Source organism: Cetorhinus maximus, chromosome 4, assembly GCF_964194155.1.
Source record: "Cetorhinus maximus chromosome 4, sCetMax3.hap1.1, whole genome shotgun sequence".
Taxonomy (NCBI): Eukaryota; Metazoa; Chordata; class Chondrichthyes; order Lamniformes; family Cetorhinidae; genus Cetorhinus; species Cetorhinus maximus.
The window spans coordinates 136,456,744-136,475,737 of record NC_135882.1 but is presented as its reverse complement, the minus strand read 5'-3'; the positions used below and the strand labels follow the sequence as shown (position 1 = coordinate 136,475,737).

The 18,994-nt window shown below is 43.9% G+C and overlaps 1 protein-coding gene and 1 long non-coding RNA gene across 4 annotated transcripts in view; one reads left to right on the top strand and one right to left on the bottom strand.

Moving 5' to 3' along the window:
- snap47 (synaptosome associated protein 47) overlaps nt 1-13,171 on the top strand; it is a 29,134-nt gene extending 15,963 nt beyond the window's left edge. For 2 of the 3 annotated variants that reach the window (XM_078540896.1, XM_078540895.1), the window contains exons 4-5: nt 2,271-2,383; nt 8,025-13,171. In XM_078540896.1, the coding sequence (XP_078397022.1) occupies nt 2,271-2,383; nt 8,025-8,171 (260 nt within the window). In that variant the 3' untranslated portion in view covers nt 8,172-13,171. The remainder of the gene's footprint in view (nt 1-2,270; nt 2,384-8,024) is intronic. The other variant, XM_078540897.1, reaches the window with a different exon arrangement.
- The window catches only part of LOC144679930 (uncharacterized), an 871,259-nt gene that overhangs the window by 453,343 nt on the left and 398,922 nt on the right, over nt 1-18,994 (bottom strand). The window lies entirely within an intron of this gene.

Sequence of the window (18,994 nt, the reverse complement as noted above, 5' to 3'; positions counted from 1 at the left end):
TTACATGGTACTTTGTCAAACACCTTTTGAAAGTCCATATACACAACCTTAATTCATTACCTTTATCCAACATCTCCACTGTTCCATCAAAAAATTTGATCGTTAGTCAAATATGATTTGCCTTTAACACACCTGTACTGAATTTCATTTATTAGCCCATTCCTTTCCAAATGCCAATTAATTTTTCATGAATTGTTGCTCCTAAAAATTTCCCCACCACTGATGTTAGGCTGACTGGACTGAAGCTGCTGGGTTTAACCCTCTCCCTTTTTTAAATAGGCGTATAACTTACGCAACCCCTAAGTCCTCTGGTACCACCCTATATCCAAGGATAATTGGAGGATTATGGACATAGCCACCTTTACTTCCCTTAGTAACCTAGGATGCATGCCATTGAGACTGTGACTTTTCTACTTAGTGATATCCAATAATGCTACTGTCTCCTCTTTTACTGTTACGTTAGCAGCCTGTTCCTTAGTGAAAACTGATGTAAAGTACTCATTTAGTACCTCAACCGTGCCCTCTGCCTTCAAAAGAAGTTTCACTTTTTGATCCCAAAACATATTCCCTCCAATCTCTTCCCTTCCCCCGCCTCCTTCCTTCCTTCCACTATCCTGTTACTATTTAATTGTTAATTAATGGCTTTTTGTTCAATTTTATGTTGACCACTAATCTAGTCTCATACTCTCTCCTTGTCCCTCCTATTTCCTCTTAGATATTGTCTGTGCTTTTATATTCAACCTGGTTCTTGGATCTTTACAATTGTCATAACCCACTTTTTTCTGTTCCATTTTTAACCTCTACCTTTAATCATCCAGGGGTCTCTAGCTTTCAATACCTATTCTTTCCCCATCATGGGAATGTCTCTACACTCTACCCAAACCATCTCTCTTTGAAGGCCATTCATTCTTTACTACATTTTTACTCCCCACTATGGTAAAGGAATTTGGTTCACAATGAGCAGACATCACCCTGTAGGGGAGAATAAAGGTGTAAAGCAAGGGTGGAATTTTATGACCCCTCTCGCCAGCGGGATTTTCCATTCCTACTGAAGTCGATGGACCTTTGAATAGCTGGCCGCAATGTGGCCATAAAATTCTGCCCCAAGAGTGCGCGTTTATACAGTATTGTGTTCGGTTTTGGTCTCCTTACCTAGAAAGAATATACCTGCCATAGAGGGAGCTCAGTGAAGGTTCACCAGACTGATTCCTGGGAAGGCAGGATTGTCATATGATGAGAGGTTGGGGTGACTAGGCCTGTATTCAATGGAATTTAGGAGAATGAGAGGGGATCTCATTGAAATGTATAAAATTCTGACAGGGATGGGCAGACTGGATGCAGGGATGATGTTTCCTCTGGCTGGGGGTGCGGGGGATCCAGAATGACGGGTCGTAGTCTCAAGACACAGGGTAGGCCATTTAGGACTGAGATGGGGAGAAACCTCTTCACTCAGAAAGTGGTGAACCTATGGAATTCTCTACCACAGATGGCTGTGGAGGCCAAGTCACTGAATATGTTTAAGGAGGATATAAATAGATTTCTAGACTCTAAAGGTATCAAGGGGCATGGGGAGAGAGCGGGAGTATGACATTGCGATAGAGGATCAGCCATGACCACATTGAATGGCAGAGCAGGCTCGAAGCGCAGAATGACCTATTCCTGCTCCTATTTTCTATGTTTCTATGTCTCTGTTTACAGTGCCTTTCACAACCTCAGTATGTCACAAAGCTACCACCAATTAAGTACTTTTGAAGTATGGTCAATGCTGTAATGTAGGAAATGGGGAAGCCAGTGTGTCCATAGCAAAGTCGCACGAACAGCAATGAGGTAATGACCAGACAATTTGTTTTACTGCTCTTGGTTGAGGGACATATATTGCCCAGGACAATGGGAAGAACCTTCCTGCTCTTCTCCAAAATAGTGTCATAGGATCCTTTACATCTCTTGACTTTTACTTCCATGACTTCAGTGGACCAGTGGTCCATTCTACATCAATCACTTCTCTGTGTAAACTGTGCCTAAACCAGTGAGAGGCAAATTGCGGACTGAGGTCGAGACTACTTCCTATCCCCCTGTCACGGTTTAGCCTGAAGTGGTGATTTATAAATACCTTTCCTCATAACTCATTGCTATGAATCAGTTCTCCTGGCTTTTCTTTGCATGGCCTTCAAGGCTTGGTTGTTTACCTTGTGTCTAAGTGACTGATACAGATTACACCCTGATCCCAATAAATAGCAGCAAATGTCTTGTGTTTGCATTTATTTCTGCAGCAGCTGGCTTCTTGGATAAAGTTATGCATCCTGTTTCGGCGAGCGGTGGACAGATGTCCCAACAAGTATCTGAGCAGACAGTTTCAGAGGCCGAAGCCCAAGAGCTGAGACAGGTGAGTGCATTCCACTTGGATAGTTTTATATTTATGGGCTTAATACTATGCGATGGACAGGCTCTTAAACTTGATTATTTGTGTAGATTCTATTGATTAATTAACTGAATGCATTGTATGTTTTTGAAATCATTGTTACTTTTCTTAAGAATATTGGTGGTAACTAATTTTCAGAGTTGTACATTTAGCCCTTGTAATAAAGAGGTGGCAGCAAAATAAGACCAGGCAATGGACCATGTCAGATAAAATGCTGGTGTGATTTTCTGATACTTGTCCTCTCTGCTTGCCTTTTTGTGATTTTGTTTCTTCAATAAGTGGAGAGTCCTTGCCACTCTTTCATTTTATCATGCAGACTATTTCATCCTCCTGTTTATGCATTCTCTCCCTCTCATTCTCGCTCAGTCGCGCTCTTTCTTTCATTGGATCAAAAGGGCAAGAGCTGTATGCTGTTTCTCTTATGAAATATATAAAGTAAATATGTTCATATAGAGACTTAATGGGACATCAAAACATCTCAATTCTTCACATTGATAACTTTCTTCATGGAGAATGACTTCTTGTGGAGGCAAAGACAGCAGCTGTTCTGTATCAGAATCTTGCAAACAACAAGGTGACCAGTTTATTATCGACTTGTCACCCTATTTAGTTCTCTCTCCTTTTTATGTATGCTTCCTTTCGTTCTCATACAAGACCCTCCTCGCAGAATTTCAGATGTGGAATAAGAGGGTATGTGAGCTCTTTGCCTTGCCTCTATTCTTTGCCCTCTAGAACGTGTGTGCTCTCACTCCACTGCCACTTGTACTTATTTGCAAACTCCTGCTGCTGCTCTTGTGTGGCTGTGTTTTGTACTCGTGCTTAGTTTTTGTCTCATACAAACTTGAGTCCTATTCAAAATGATTTTTTTACACTGGCGAACTTCTGGTGATTTGACTTTTCTCCTGAAGACATCGACTCCTCCTAAAATATGAACTGTCTTCTCAAGCCATTCCTGAGTGGCCATACTTCATCCGTCAGTATCACTCTAATTGTCAGCCTAGATCATATGCTCAAATCTCTGGAGTGAGGCTTGAACCTATGACTTTCTGACTTGGGTGCAGAGTGTTATCAGAGAGTCGTGGCTGACATTCTGTTATAAAGATGAGTGTTTTTTCAAATCTCTGGCCATAGGTGATTTATTCTAGCAGAGAGTGATTTTTAGCAAAAGGATGTTAGGTACAGAGATAAAAGAGACATTATCTGCCCTCTCAGGAGGACACAACAGATTCCATGATATTAAAGAAGAACCAGGTAGTGCAAATAATTTGATAATTCTTTCAAAGAGCAGGCACAGTCTCAATGGTCTGAATGGCCTCCTTCTGTGCTGTAAGCTTCTATAAGAGTAGCACGTTCTTCTGGTCCCTAGCAAACATTTGTTCCTCAACCAATACCTGTTTTTTAAAAAAAAAAAGAAAATTGATTATCTGGTGATTTTTTTTTTTTCTTTGCAGTTTCTGGGACCTTGTGTGCAAATTGGCTGCAGTTGTAGTGTATTTCTCTACATTACAACTGTTACTATACTTAATTTGCTGTGAGTGCTTTGAGATGGTGGAAGGTGCTTCATATATACAAGTTCATTCTTTCTGTTCAACTCTTTCTTGCTCCTTTTGAGCCATGTCTGCCCCTCTTGCTACTGAAGTACATCAGTTTCTGTGAAGAAGTGATCGATAAAACCAGACACCAGAGGGCTCCAAATGCATTCCGTTAGCAGACCTGCTGAAATACTGAACTTTATTAATACGCTGTAAATCTTGGGATGGGCCGCAGTAAATTTTTCCCTTGCTGAATAACTGAAGGATTACAAGAGTCGTCATGTTTGCAGAATCATGAGATACATCCAGACCTCATTAGTCTGAGCTGCACTCTTCAACTCTATTTCAAACTGGAGTCATGTATTTAACTGGAACCCACCTACAAAACGAGCCTAAAGACTACAGAGAATTAAAGAGACACTCTTCAGTACCTCCTGTAAAACTTGTGACTGATAATTAAGTAGCATTCTACACAAGTATCATTTTTTGTTTAAACTGGTTATGCATTGAAAGGAGTAGATGGAAAGCTTTGAAACAGTACTGAGCTCCATGTCACTCATTGGCTGTAGAGGCTGAGATCCTTGATTTGGCTATTTAATAAGCAGTAAGCAGCAACGTGTAAAAGAACAGGACACTGGAATTAAAATTATCAGATCAGAACAGCTGGGTAATACCTGTGCAAAACTGATGAGATTGGGAGTGGGGTTCAGATTCTATGTAAAGATACCAATTCATGACCAGTTTGGTTTGACTATTCCACCCACCTGCTCACTGCTGCTATTGCATTGTTAAAATGCTGGGTTCCCTGTGATGTTGCCCGCTGCAAATCGAAGGAGTTGGTAGAAGCTTCTGGGAGACTTGAGAGATGCAATGACTGGATGGGGAAGGGGTTTTTGTGAGGCATGATGGGAGTTTTGCCTTGTGCTGCACACCTATTAAAAGCAAGATATGTACAGCTATATCTGTAGAATGTGATATATTGGCTTTAAAATGCATATAGATCAGATTGGAGGGGAAAGGATGCATGAGGAGAAAATCTTGCTGAAAATACATTTTTTTTTTTCTGTAATATGTGGGTTTTTTCTTTCTCCAGTGCATAGGTAACCAGAGAACACATGTTTAAGATAAAAACAGAAAATGCGGTATAACTTGTCTGATGGATGGCACCTCTGTCAGTGCAACACTGCCCTGTGTCAGCCTAGACATCACATCTTGCAGTGGGAATTAAACTCTCACATCTTCTGATTCCAAGGCACTGGAGCACTGAAGGAATGTTGTCCTTTGGAGGAGATATCTCCACCTATCTGTACGGGTAGTTGAGTTAGATATTCAAGATGCCACCTTGTAGGGAATTTTCCCAATGCCATGGCCAGTACTACCGAAAACTGATGAACTAGGAATACATTTCATCACTGTTTGTAGGTTGTTGCTATCACAGGTCATGTTTTTTTCACATGACCGAACTCCAAAGTCCATTTGAAACACAATTAGGACACAACTGAAGTTTGACAAGAGACAATTTATAATTATACTTTGTGCAGTTTAAGTGGACAGAGTATGAAAACATCAACACCCTGCACTTTACTGAAGCCCTAGTAACGACATTGTAAGTTATAAAAAGTTGGCTTGACTCCAGTTGTTCTGCATTGTTGCAGAAGTCAAGCAATGCCTGCAGTAATGAAGCTAGAGGCCAAACAACTGTGTTCAATCTGGAATTGAATTCTACTGCTTGTTGAAAAATCTTGTATCTAAATCCAAATTATTTTTGTGATTCTATTGTAGCTTTGCAATGCAGGTGTTTATTTGGACAACGACCAGCAAAGAAACCATAGCTACGGGCTGGATTTTGTTTGCCGAGGCAGCCAACTCGCCGGGCCTGCCTCAAAAGAAAGGGCTCCAAATCATGAGATTTTTGCTCGGTGGGGAGGGAGCGGGGTGAGCAGTGGGCCGGTTATAAGGCACACCCCAGTTCTCTGGGACTTGGACCCAGTTGTTTTAGAAAACTTTAGGCCCTTTAGCCCTCATTCCCATTCAGCCCCCATGGTCCTTCCTACTGTCCATGCCAACAATGCCAACTCCTGCCACTCATTCATCCCATGGTCCCTCACACTCTCCATGCCAACCCAATGTCACTCACCCAGTATCCACTATGGATGGACCCCAGAAGTCAAGTGGAGATGAAAATAATAAACTTCTAAAAAAATCTAATACCACTCTCATTACACAGACATGATAGTGAAAAATCTCTGATTCATGAAAGCCATAAAGCTTTTAAATCTCCTCAAGTGGTTAATTTCATATAAACTTCTGTTCATACCCCTAATCATTTAATAGCCGCTTTAAGCTGTCAATCAAACAGTAAATTCAGAACCCCTTGCTGAGAGAACTAAAACTTTTGAAACTCAGCCAAACATTCATAACGAATAGCCTTTAGGGAAATGTCAACAAATAAATTTATCGAAACTGCTTGAATAGATGCTATACCTGCTGGACTGTCAATCAAAGCAGCTCAGCAGAGGTTTTCTTTTAACAATTATTGACAGCTGGAACCAGTTTTTTTTTATAGTTTAAAGAGCGGGGAATTTGAAAAAAAAAGCTTAAGATAAGACAGTTAAACAGACATTGTCTGCCCTTCAGCAATATTTATGATTACACCATAAATTTGTGACTCCAACCCTGTGGGTTAAGGCTCTTGCAACAGTCAAAATGGGATATGTTTTAACTTTGCACAAAGTTCAAATGGCCCTGCTAAGTTTGGGTTTTCCTCCTATGTGATTTACGCCCAGCTCCCTTTCCCCTAACAGCAAAAATTGGATCCGTTGGAAAGCTGGGGCGGGGGGCTTCCACATCCGGTTCCTGCCCACCATTTTTAAAGGTCCGTGGAGTCTTCCCAACACCGCGAACATCTAGACCCATGTGTCTTATTTTTGTACATGTGCCAGTGCTTGATTAGAAACTGACAACTGAAGTGATCCCCGATAGCATTTAAAAACTCCCACATATGTGTATTTCCACAGCAAAAACTGTTTGACGCTGTATCTTTTATTGTTTTAATTATAACAATGAAAAGTGTAATTGAGAAAAGCAGCTCCAGAACACACAATTCTGAAACTTCCAAAACCATTGACAGCTAAGCAATATGAGACAGTTTTGAAGAAGAGACATATTGGACTCGAAACATTAACTCTGTTTCTCTCTCCACAGATGCTGCCAGACCTGCTAAGTTTTTCCAGCACTTTCTGCTTTTTTTTGAGACGTTGATTTATTAGTCCACTTTCCACCACTTCTGAAAGTACTCTGTTTCACTGCGGCATGGTTCCATGGGTGTTAGAAATTCTCCAGGACCTCATCCAAGAGAGCCTAGATAATCAATGGAGAGTGTCACAGCACAACTCTATTCTTAAAACCCACCTCTTTCATGATCTTTTTAACCACCTTCCTATCATGTCACTTTTTGCTTTAGAGTCCATTTTTAGCTGGCTAACTTATGTAGAGTGCCTTGGTATGGTTTTTATGTCAGATAAATGCAAATTGTTGTTGAACATTCCAGCTTTGGAATATTTAATATCGTGTGGCATTATAGCATACTGGGAAAGTGAACAGTTCATTCACTATCTGGAATTATGCAGCTTTTGAGTCTCAGTGTTCCTGTATAAATGTGCCAAATATTGGCAAAATTCACCTTTTCTGATACTGTACAGCTCATATTGGAGCCTGCTGCAGGCCTATGTTTCAGGTTGCACACACTGCATTTCTCAGTCTGGAGTATTTTCTCTCTGTTTCACTCAAACATCATGGTCCTGCACTCTAGAATTTCCTTCCTAAAATTCTACCTTTCTTCCCCACCTTCCAGAAAGCTCATCCAATCTCAGCTTTTCGACTATACTTCTAGTTGCCTTGCCCCAACTCCTGCAGCTCACTCGTGAAGTGTATTTAACTAAGCTGCCATCTCCTGTTGGGTATAAAGGGAATGAAAGGGAGTGGCCCATGCAGTGTGATACTGTGCGCAACTTGAATCCATCAGTGTTGGTGTACACCAGAAATAACTTACTTGCACCCTGCTTTCATTTTAGATCCTGCGGAAGTTGAAGAGTATTGCGCTGGACACTGAGGCTGAGCTGGAACGCCAGGACGAAGTGCTGGATGTCATTGGCTCCTCCACAGACCAGGCGACATCCCGGGTAAACATGAGTCACAGACGGATGCGGAAACTCCTGTAGGACTTGAGCTGACCAAATACTGCAGTGCTCAGTCATATTCAGTGCGGCTCACTCTTTATCAAGACCTCAGCATTTGGAGAGAATGCTTCAAACAGCTGGAACAACAGTGGCAAAGATGGCAGTGAATCGGGTTTGCCCATTCCTTAAAAGTTTGAAGAGAAGGACATGTTTGCTTGGACTTGGCTTGGGAATGTTGACAAACTTTATATAAATTGTTGCAACAACCTGTGGCCAGTCTGCAGTTCTGTTGTCTTGGCCTTAGAAAGGCCTCACCGCCAACATGTCAACATCCATTGAGGAGCCAGGAAAATGCTCCCGTCAACCAGAGACCATTTCCATGGCAACTGTCTTAGAATCTAATGCTTATCCTGTTTTAGAACTCTATAAAAGTCTAGCCAATGGTAAACTTTCAAATTCAGATACTTTCTGATTTGCAATCTGTAAAACATAGCGTGTTTAAAAACATAATTGAATGTATAAACCTTATTAGTGCAATAATATGGGCTTTTTTAAGGCATAGAGATAGAAGTGCCCCTGAGCCAGTTTATTTCTGTGTTGAGAATGCCTTTCCTGTTTGCTTGTGAATTTACAGCTGACATGCCATAGCTTTAGCATGCAGGGAAAGTCATGCAAAGCTGTTAAGTGTGTGGAAAAGTGTCCTCTTACAGCTTGAAGCTTGGACAAATTTTACTGCCACACGCCGTATCGTTGCTTCCTCAGGCTTTTCCTGGTGAAACCCATCCACCAGAGATCATTAGAAAGTGCCAATAATGCACAGTTGGTCAAGTAGTTTGTTAAAGGGGAAAGGAGGTTAATTTTTCTGGTGAGGCACACCACCCAAAATGTTGCTCTTTTGAGATTCTGATAGAGCTGCTTTCAACTTCAGATTTTCTGTATTTGTGGCTCTTTTATCTCTGCCGCAGAGGGCGGGATCAGTTGAGTCACAGTTAGGGCTCTAGCAAGACCATGTTTAGAGGTCTAGGGAAGAGAGATTTGAAACTTTGGTCATTTCCATATGAGTAGTGCTGAAGCTGGGATTGTGAAGGATCAGGGCTAGAATAATGGGAAGTGTGTTTCAAGAGGGAAAGACAGTAACTGACTGCATCGGCAAAGGATCTTATTTAAGTCAGTTGTTACAGACGCAATTTGTGTGAAAGAATGGCAGCAGTGAGTTCCATTTGTTGGCCATCCTGTCAGTTGCAGTTTGGGCATGTCTGTGCCTAGTGTTCACACCCTTACTAAGGATAATTAAACAAGGCAACCTAACCAGTCTCAGCAGCCTACTACCAATGGATTATTTGCAGCAAAAAGTTAATGCATGAATGATGCTTATCTACCCCCAAGGTATCTCTAGTCTGTGAGCATAATGCCACTAGGATTTCAGTAAATAGTCTGAAAATTTCATACTATGCACTTGAACTGTGGGGAAAACGAAAACCAAAAATACAATTATCGATGTGTCCTTTTGAAACTTGGGTTGTATCTGAAGAGAAAGCTTTGAGGTGTATAGCACAAGGGTGAAATACTGGTGATTACAGCTCTACCACTGCCATTGGTGACAGCAGTAGGTAAGTAATTTAATATGAAGAATTGAGTATATCACAAAGTTAAAATGTATTGCTTTAAGCATATAATGTATTGGGTGCCAATATGCTAAATAAGCACTGCAGTATTTACTCGGCATGCTAGTGATGTCTATTTACTCAGCATGCTAGTGATATCTAGGGCCAGAATATCAATACTGCATCAACAACAATAGTCCCACCAAGACAGCATGGGTGTTTTCTATGGCATTCAATTGGAATTTTGATCAAATGTTCTTGGGAGTTTCCTCTATATTTGATAGATCTCTTTTATAGGGTTAATTAGCTGCCTATTCTTACCAATCATTAGCTGCAAATGCATACACTAGGATGGTGCGTGGCCTCAAAAAAGCTTTACTAGGTTGCCAATGCATAGAAGATTTACTGATGAAGTTGTAAGCATAATGTTCTTACCCAATATAAATTAATGCTAATTAATATATTATCCTTTTGATAATTGTCCTCAACAATAATACCTTGTGCATGGGTATGTAGCTACTGCAGTGAGTGCACACAGCTTTGCTTTGGAAATATAAAGGGAAAATAGTAAGACTGACAAAGATGGGTACATCAAACCAGTCTTTGATAAAGTCCGCTTTGATTTTAGCAAGTATAAATGGAGCACTTTCTATGCTGAGAGTATATATACAATGGCATGGCCTATTTGGCAGGACCTATATAGCTTTAAAATATCTTTTCTGAACTGACTGCTTGTTGTGAATCAAAATATACTAGGATATATCAGAAATGTTCAATAGATAGAAATGCTTAATTTTAGGTTGTTGCATTGGCATTGTTTACAGGGATTCAAGTGTGCTGCACTTTATATTATTCCTTTCTGATGGTTATTGAAACGGGATTAACTTACCTCATTCAATTCCAAATTGGGAGATGGAATAGTGTATATAGAACCACTGAATAATTGACATTGAGAGAGCTGCTTATCCATATGCTGCAATGTGTCAAGTCTGATCATGGATGAGTAATTAGGCTCAGAGTGAGGGCCGTTTGCTCGCATTGGCTTTGCCCTCTACACAAAAAAAGTAGTGAGAAGGAGGTGCAAGTGGGAGAAAGACTGCAGATTATGACTGAAAATAGTCGAAGTCCTGGAAACTTGTGCTTTTAGGCACTGTTTAGTTTGAGCAAAGGCAGAGAGCAGCTAGAGAGAGACAAAATGGATACAGAGGTGAGCTACATATGTTTACTAGGTACATGTCAGGTTTTATAGTGGGAGGCACTAAAGTCATAAATTTTGCTGGAAAAGTGGATATTGATATGATTCTGGCAGAGCCTTGAGTTGTTTGTTCATTCTTCCTGGAGCAACAGGACATTTTATACTGAGGTTATGCTTCTCAACTCTGAAAAGTGCATTAGCAAGTTGCTGCTGGTAATTGTTCCCAATCTCCTGTTACTGTTGGATTCCAATGCAAGTTCTTAACTTCCAATATTTCAGTGTCGTTATTTCAGTGTTTACCACTGATAGTGCTGCTGACATACATGGGTCTTACTCACTTTCAAGACCAATTGGTCTTCAACAGCACTTTATTCTCTAGATATAGCACCTTATTTCCCTATTGATCTCAGTGTTCATAAACCTTATCATCTTTGCATTAAAGCATCTGGATTTTGTATCCCGGCCCTAACAACTTCCAAGAAAACCCATTACAACCTCTGTTGTTTTTCAAAGACTTCCTGCTGTCAGTCGTAACATTTTTGTTCACAATGCTGATCCTGTTGCTTTCTTGTCCTGTAGCCAGTTTATCTGAAATTATTATTCCAGGCTTACTCTTTTTCCTATTATACACGGGATATATAATGTTCCCTCAGACACCTGTCTTCAAAATTGAAGATGACAGCTTATCTCGTTCCTCATAGTTCCTGTTTCAAACACCAGGGATCAGCCATGTCTCAATTTTGTCTATTATGTATTTGTCACCTGTTGAGCTGCAACAGTAAGGGGAGTGGAATGCTTTCCTCAAGCCTCTTGAATTCATACTGCAATGCCTCTCTTTGTATTTTTATTTTTATTTCTTAACATGCTTGCTCAATGTAAGACGTCCATGTTTTACACCTGGTATCAGTCTGTGGACCTTCCCATATATATAACAGGGTTTATATGTAAAGCTTCCACCACTGCCCAACAAAAAGTGCCTTATTCCTAATTTTAGAAGAACTCTTCCATCTTGCACTAACTGTGACATTTCAATTTCCCCACACCCTGTGGCCTTAGTGAGTGAGATTGCCAATTTAGAGATGTATGTGGATAGCATATTGTAGACCAGCAGCCACTGGGAAACTGTTAAAAGCTGTCCAATCTCCTTTCACTTAGAACCTGACCAGCCAAGAGAGAAGCACCATTCAACCTGGTTTGAAATGAAGCCAAATATTTGAGTTCTGGGGATACCTACGCAAGTTCCCTCACAATTCACATTTTTATTTTTGTGAACATCATTGTTGAAATTTCCAATGAAGAAAATGTGGTTAGTTTGGTCACATTCATAGCATAAGCTATAGCCTATTGATCCCTGGATCACTGGCCATGAAAGCCTCTAGTTATCTGGCCATGATTCTCCTCTGCTTCACAGTCCCTGGCTATCTGGCCTTGAGTCTCCACACCATGGTCCCTGGCTATCTGGCCACGATTCTCCTTCACTCCATGGTCCCCTGTTATCTGGCTACGATTATCCGCCCCACGGTCCCTGGTTATCTAGCCACTAGTCTCTGGTCCATGGTGCTTGGCTCCCTGGCCACGAGTCTGTGCTCCAAGGTCCCTGGCTATCTGGTGTCACTTGCGATCCTGAGGCAGCATACCAAATTCAGACAGCTTAAGTTGGTGACTTATCTCGTATGCAGAGGCAGATTTTCATTTGTTAATAACAAAATAAAATGTTTTAAAACCTTTCTTCTGAGTCTTAGCTGCTGGGAGATTGATTTTATGCATATTCCTTGGATTCAGCATTTTGTTTTCTAATTCTTATTGTGTGGCCTAAAGGACTGTATGGTATGCAGCCCACAAAAATAATGTTTCGACACCCCTGACTTAATTTATATTCGATGCTCCTGAGAAGTGTACTGCCAGACCAATGAAGGAAACAGAATTCCTGCCAGACAGGGTCATTCTGCAAATTACAGCACTGATTTTTGGATGGAAATATATACGTAGTCAATTTTTTTTGTTTGTGTGGTCTTTAAGATCAACCGTTGATTATAACGATAGAGGGAGTCGAATTTCAAGTGGTTTCAGGTAATTGTCTACAGACTCTCTCTGTTTAGGAAAAAGGTTTGTAATGGGAAGCAGGCATCATTAAATCTCTTACTTTCAGTACTGTATTACTGATTTGCTGTATGGAAATGTACACTCTGCCTATGCCATGTTTGCTTTGTACAATAAATACTGAAATAAATCTACAAACCACATTACAGAGGCTGCGTTGGAAGTTTTTAGATGTCTCTGTTACGGCTGCCTTGCCCATGTGTTTACACAGTTCTCCTGTGTTGTGTTCTGGGTGGCATAGCAACAGGGTACAGCGGAAGGCTGCTGACTCCATCTCTGTCTCGAGAACTCAAATAGTTGGAAGATTTATGAGATGTTCCCAAGGGTAGGTTCAGAGCCTTCCTCTGCATGCCCCAGGCATTCTCCTTCAACCTTGGACCAGCAGGTTCATTCTGTGTTTCTGTTTATAAGGAAGAAAGGTTTAAAAAAATAATATTTATTCTCATTGCTGGCATGGCTAACATTTATTGCCCATCCAAAGTTGCTGTGTGAAGGTGGTGGTGGGCTGGCTTTTTGAACTACTGAGTAGAGGTGGTTCAAGAAGTCAGTGATACAAGTGAGTGGCTTCCTGGGCCACTTCAGAGAGCAGTGAGAGTAAACCTTGGGATGGAGTCACATATAGGCCAGACTAAGGATGGCAGCTTTCTTTCCCTAAAGGATGTTAATGAACCTGTTGGTTTTTTCCAACAATCTGACAGCTTCGTAGTCAGTTTTACAGATATCAGTTTTTCTTCCTTTCAAATTGAATTCAAATTCTTGAACTACAGTTGCAGGATTTAAATTTAGTGGATTATTAGCCCCTGGATTGCTAGACCAGGAGTTGAGGTTATATTCAGATCAGCCATGATCTTATTGAATGGTGGAATAGGCTCGAAGGGCCTACTCCTGCTCCTAGTTCATATGTAGTAACACCACCACTGCACTCAAAAGTTGAACAGTGCTAACTAACTCCCTGTTAGGAGGGCTGACTGCTATCTGATATTTGGCCAGGTGACCACTCTTTATCTTCAAGCCTGTACAGTGAAGTTGGGAGGGCCATAAATCCCTGAGCCTGATCCTGGCATTGCCTAACTTGTACACACTAGCACTTTATAGCAGGAATCACTGGAGAACAAAAAGCTTGTGAGTTAAGGTCTCAGGCTGAGGGGTAATAGAGGTCTCGTGTAGCTGATCAGTTGCTTCAGGATGAAACTTGGGATACGCCTATTCTGTGACAGCCAATATCATAAGGAGCAATGTGTTTAACCACTAACTGGTCAGAGCAGAAGGAACGGAGTTTGGATTAAAACTGTATAGTAGAGAGCTCCAGAAACAGAAGAAAGGGTACGTGAAGCTTTACAGCTATAAGATGCAGTTTATTCTCTGAAATTTCCTTGGTGGGAGGGTCACCTGATTGGCCCCTGTAACTTTGGATATTCAGACTTTGCACTGGAGCTACAGCAGTCGATAGGTAGACCATTCCCACCTCAAATAAAAATTCCTGAAGCTCATGGCCTTGGCATAAATGTTAGAGTTGGCTTAAAGAAGATGGAAAGTCTTGAATGGTGAAAGGAGGGGAGCGTGGGAGGGAGTGTGTTTTGTATATAGTTTTAAAATTCACTTGCCAGAAAGAGAAAGCTTCCCTTTGCACATTTTTCAGGGCATCACATCTGCTCTCCACTCATCTCTCAGATTATGCCACAAGGAGGAAAATTGTGTATGTTTATGCTGTAGAAAAGAAGGCTCAAATCTTAAGATCTACAAGATTCTGAGGGTTAAATTTAAGCAGCTCTAATATAAATGCTTGGAATCATCAAAGGGAGCACAGACTCCAAGATAACAAGAAATAGGAGCAGGAGTAGGCTATTCAGCCCCTTGAGCCTGCTTTGCCATTCAATAAGATCATGACTGATCTAATTGTGGCCTTAACTCCACTTTCCTGCCTGCTCCCCACCCCCCCACCCCCATAACCCTTGACTCCCTTGTCAATCAAAAATCTGTCTAATTCAGCCTCAAATATATTCAATGATCCAGCCTCCACTACTCGCCTGCGAGGAGAATTCCGCACACTCACGACCCTCTGAGAGAAAAATTCCTCCTCCTCTGTTAAAAATGGGAGACCCTTTATTTTGAAACTGCACCCCTTAATTCTTGACCACAGAACAAGGAAGAAAATACAGTTTGGACTTGAAACAGAGGGTGGTGAATATAGAGAAGCAGTGGAGGTGGATAGCACCTACAAACTCAACAGGGAACTGGGTGGATATTTGGCAGAGAAAGTGAATGAGTGGGAATAAGAGCTCGAGTAGTGTATGGTTTTTCAAACTTTGAGGATGTCTCCACTGGTATCAATAAAGGATTTATGCCAGCAACAGACTTATCAGCTCATGGAATAAACTTCCAGGTAAGGTCAGAGGACACCTTGATGAGAAATTCCTAAAGGCCTTTCTGGCCTTCCTTCACAGAGCACAGAAGATGGCCATTCAGCCCATTGTTCCTGTGCTGGCTCTCTGAAAGACCTGTTCAGCCACTCCTACTCTCCTTAAAGCCCAGTATATCTTTCCTTCTTTAATTATGCATGTAATTCCCTGTCTGACTCTATTTTGTGACCTGGTCCTGATCATTCCTATGGGTGGAATTTTCCGTGCCTGCTGGCAGCGGGCGTGAAAGGTGGCGTGTGCGGACAATATGGCGCAATCGATTTCACGACACAGGAAGGCAGGTTGTGATCGTCCGCTCAGCCCACCGGCAGCGGGCCGTGTTTCCTGCCAACGGTTGTCAGGGAGCTCATTGTAATACATCAGCATATCACTAAAAGGCCTTCCCACCAGGCTTTTGAACCCCCGCTGTATTGTCTGTCCACATTGACAGGAAAGCACATCAACCTGTTTCACAACAGTGTACAGGCGACATGCACTTGGCAGCCTTCACTTTGGGGGAACTGGAGGTGAGTGAACAGCATCGTTCTGCAGAGCTCGCCAGGGTCACCTGTTGCTTTGCAGGCTTCAGGGGCGCCGGGGGGTCGGGGTGAAGTACTGCCCTGCCACAGAGGCGACTGTTGTCGGGGGTGGGTATCCGGGGGCAACTGCTGTCCAGCGTCAGAGGTCACTGTTGTTGGGCCTGTGGGGCAGGGGTGGGGGGGGGGGTGGTGTCGGCAGGCAACTGTTGCCCAGCCGAGGAGGCGACTGTTGTCATCAACTGCTGCCTTGGCATTGGATCCCACTCAAAAAATTGAGGTGGAGGAGGGGCAGGGTAGGCAATGCCACGCGGTGAGGGACACCTGTATAAACTGACCATTCCTCTGCAACTGAGACAGTTCACGCGCAGCTACAGTGATATGATTGGGGTCAGGCTCCTGGACTGTCTGCCCATGCAAGCAGCATGGAGGCACCAAAGACCTTCCCCCTGCCAACCTGCCCCGGCACAGTCTGCGAGTCCGTGACTACTTTATTGGACTGCAGAGCAGTTGGACTGCACACATTGTACAATCTCCTCGCCAACGCTGGCCATGTAACAGCCCCTTGCAATCTCAGCATCCTGGTTTGGATCAGTGTCCCCCATGTCGCAGGTTGACAGGACAGCCATGGAGCGCACTCATCTCTGGCCATCCGAGGGGTGACCAGCACTCTCCGGGCAGGGTTACGGTGCCGTCTGACAGGGCCAGGAAAGGTGCTAAGTATACCCATGCTAACCACGTCTCTCTCTCTCTCTCTCATGTCGCAGAAGGACCACGTCAGGATCATGGATCCTGGTGACCTAGCTGTATGCCTGATGGCCTACAGAGAGCAGAGAAGATGGAGGAGAGAGTGACTGAGGCTCCTGGATGTGCCAAGGCAGGAGCAGCAACCTCAGGAAGAATGGGTTGCTGGGGCTCCCACACATGCTGCCCAGGAGTGACAGTGAGCCGTGGCTGGTCGGCGCCTAGTGACACCCAGGGTCTATAGACACCGCCTGCCATTCCTGCAGATGATTGAGAACTAGTTTCGCCGACAACTGCGCATGTCTAGGGACCTGGTTGCTCACATCTGCCACTTACTGCAGGACTTGGTGCCAAGGGTACATGGAGGGCATTCCCTGCCAGTGGCTGGGAAAGTGACCGCGGTGCTCAATTTCTTGGGAGTTTATTGACAATAGTAAACATTGTATACAAGTGAATAACACCCGTGCTCAGGCTGTGCAACTAATTCTCCTTAACTTTCCTAGCCCTGCTGCTTGTTGCTTCCTGGACATCCACAGGGGAGCTGTCTGTGATGACTTTGGTGGGCATACTCTGGAGGGCTGGGACTTGGTGGGCCCCAGCCTGCTTTCAGGGTCCTGCTGTGTGGCAGTGACACTCTCCTCGGCCTGTGAAGCTGGAGCTGCTGAGGTCACAGGAAGAGGGGAGTCAAATTGGCGGGACACTCTTGAAGTCACCTGGATGGATGGGCCCAGAGTGTGCACCTGCTGATCCTCCTCTCTATGGGTGCCCGGGGGCCCCATCTTGACTCCTTGAGGAGCAAGGGTAGCTGGAGTGAGATCAAGCTGCCCAGCACACCTCTCATGTACTCACTGTTGGAGGCCAACTATGGCATCAGCGATGGAGTTGAGCCCACGCAGCAGTGCAGGAGCGAAGTCCTGGACCAAGGTCTCTATGGCAGCCACCACCCTACCAGTGCTGACCTTGGTGCATTGACATGGCAGAGCTATCACCTCAGGCTGAAGGCAGATGGACTCCTCCATCGTGCCTTGCAACCTGAGGAGTGCAGCAGACATCCCTTCCTGATGTTCCCGAGCTTGCCTTTGCTGCTACAGCAACTGTGACACAACCGAGTCCAGAGGCTCGTCGTCTGACTTGGACTCAGCAAAGTTCTGGCCTCCAGCAATCCTCTGAGTGCCGGAAACCTGGGAAGTCCCTGCCTCCATCTGCTGTGGGTCAGACAGCGCGATGTGCTCACCAGATTGTGATCCCATGTCAATTCTAAAGCTAGGTCCCATCGAGGTGTGTGTCCCTGCGCTGATGGAGGGTGTGGGTGAGTGCTGTGATGGGACTTCAGGAAGGGTGCCTCGAGATTCTTCTCCAGAGCTTGCTTCAGGGCTTGGTTGGAGGCCCTGGATCATGGACTCCCTCGGCTGTTTGGCAGATGTACATGCAAAAGCAAGGGGAGATTAGTGCCTGGCAGTGGCCTGTGAAACAGGACACATCACTCACGGCATGGTTATCTGATGGATGTTGCACTGCTGGACCCTTGCTTGATAGAGCACCGCCGACCTCACCGTCAGTACAGAAATGGTCCAGATCCTCGCTGGTCAGCGTGAGGACCTTGATTTCGGGCATTCCGCCACCGGTCTGCGACCTCTCTGTCCTTGTGTGCCAGCTTGTCCTGCATGGATAGAGATGGAGAAAGACTAAGCAAGACGCCTACCAGGCCAGATGATAAATATGTCTGGCATGTGTGGGTAATGGGTATTCCCATGGTTGGGTTGAGGACAATGATGGCGTGTGTGAGAGAGTGAATGATGATGTCCATTGAACTGGCAGTGAGTGAGGGCTGTGTGGATGTGTGATGGGTTTGTGAGTGTGGGAGTTGAGAGTGAAGAGAAGAGTGACTTACCCTGGTGGAACAGAGGAGATAATTCATCCTCCTGTAGCACTGGGTGGCTGTTCTCTTCTGAAGAGCATTGGCGCTGGCCACTGCTGCCACCGTTTCCCAAGCTGGATTGGTCACGCTGCCCATCCTGCAGCCAGAGCGGGGGTACAGGACAACCCAGTGGGCCCCCATGGCATCTAGCAGTTGCTCAAGGGACCTGTGATTGAAGCGGTGGGGGGGTGCCTGTGGTCTTTTTCCCTTTGCTGGCCATGTCTTCCGTCCAGCGGTGGTAAGCTGGAGGCAATAAGCGTTGTGCTTGTGGCTGGAGTTTAAACATGGCATCCGGCGGCGGAGTGATGGCCAGTGGGCGAATGACAGCCTACATGCCATGGAAGCCGCATGTTTCCCGGCAGCACATAA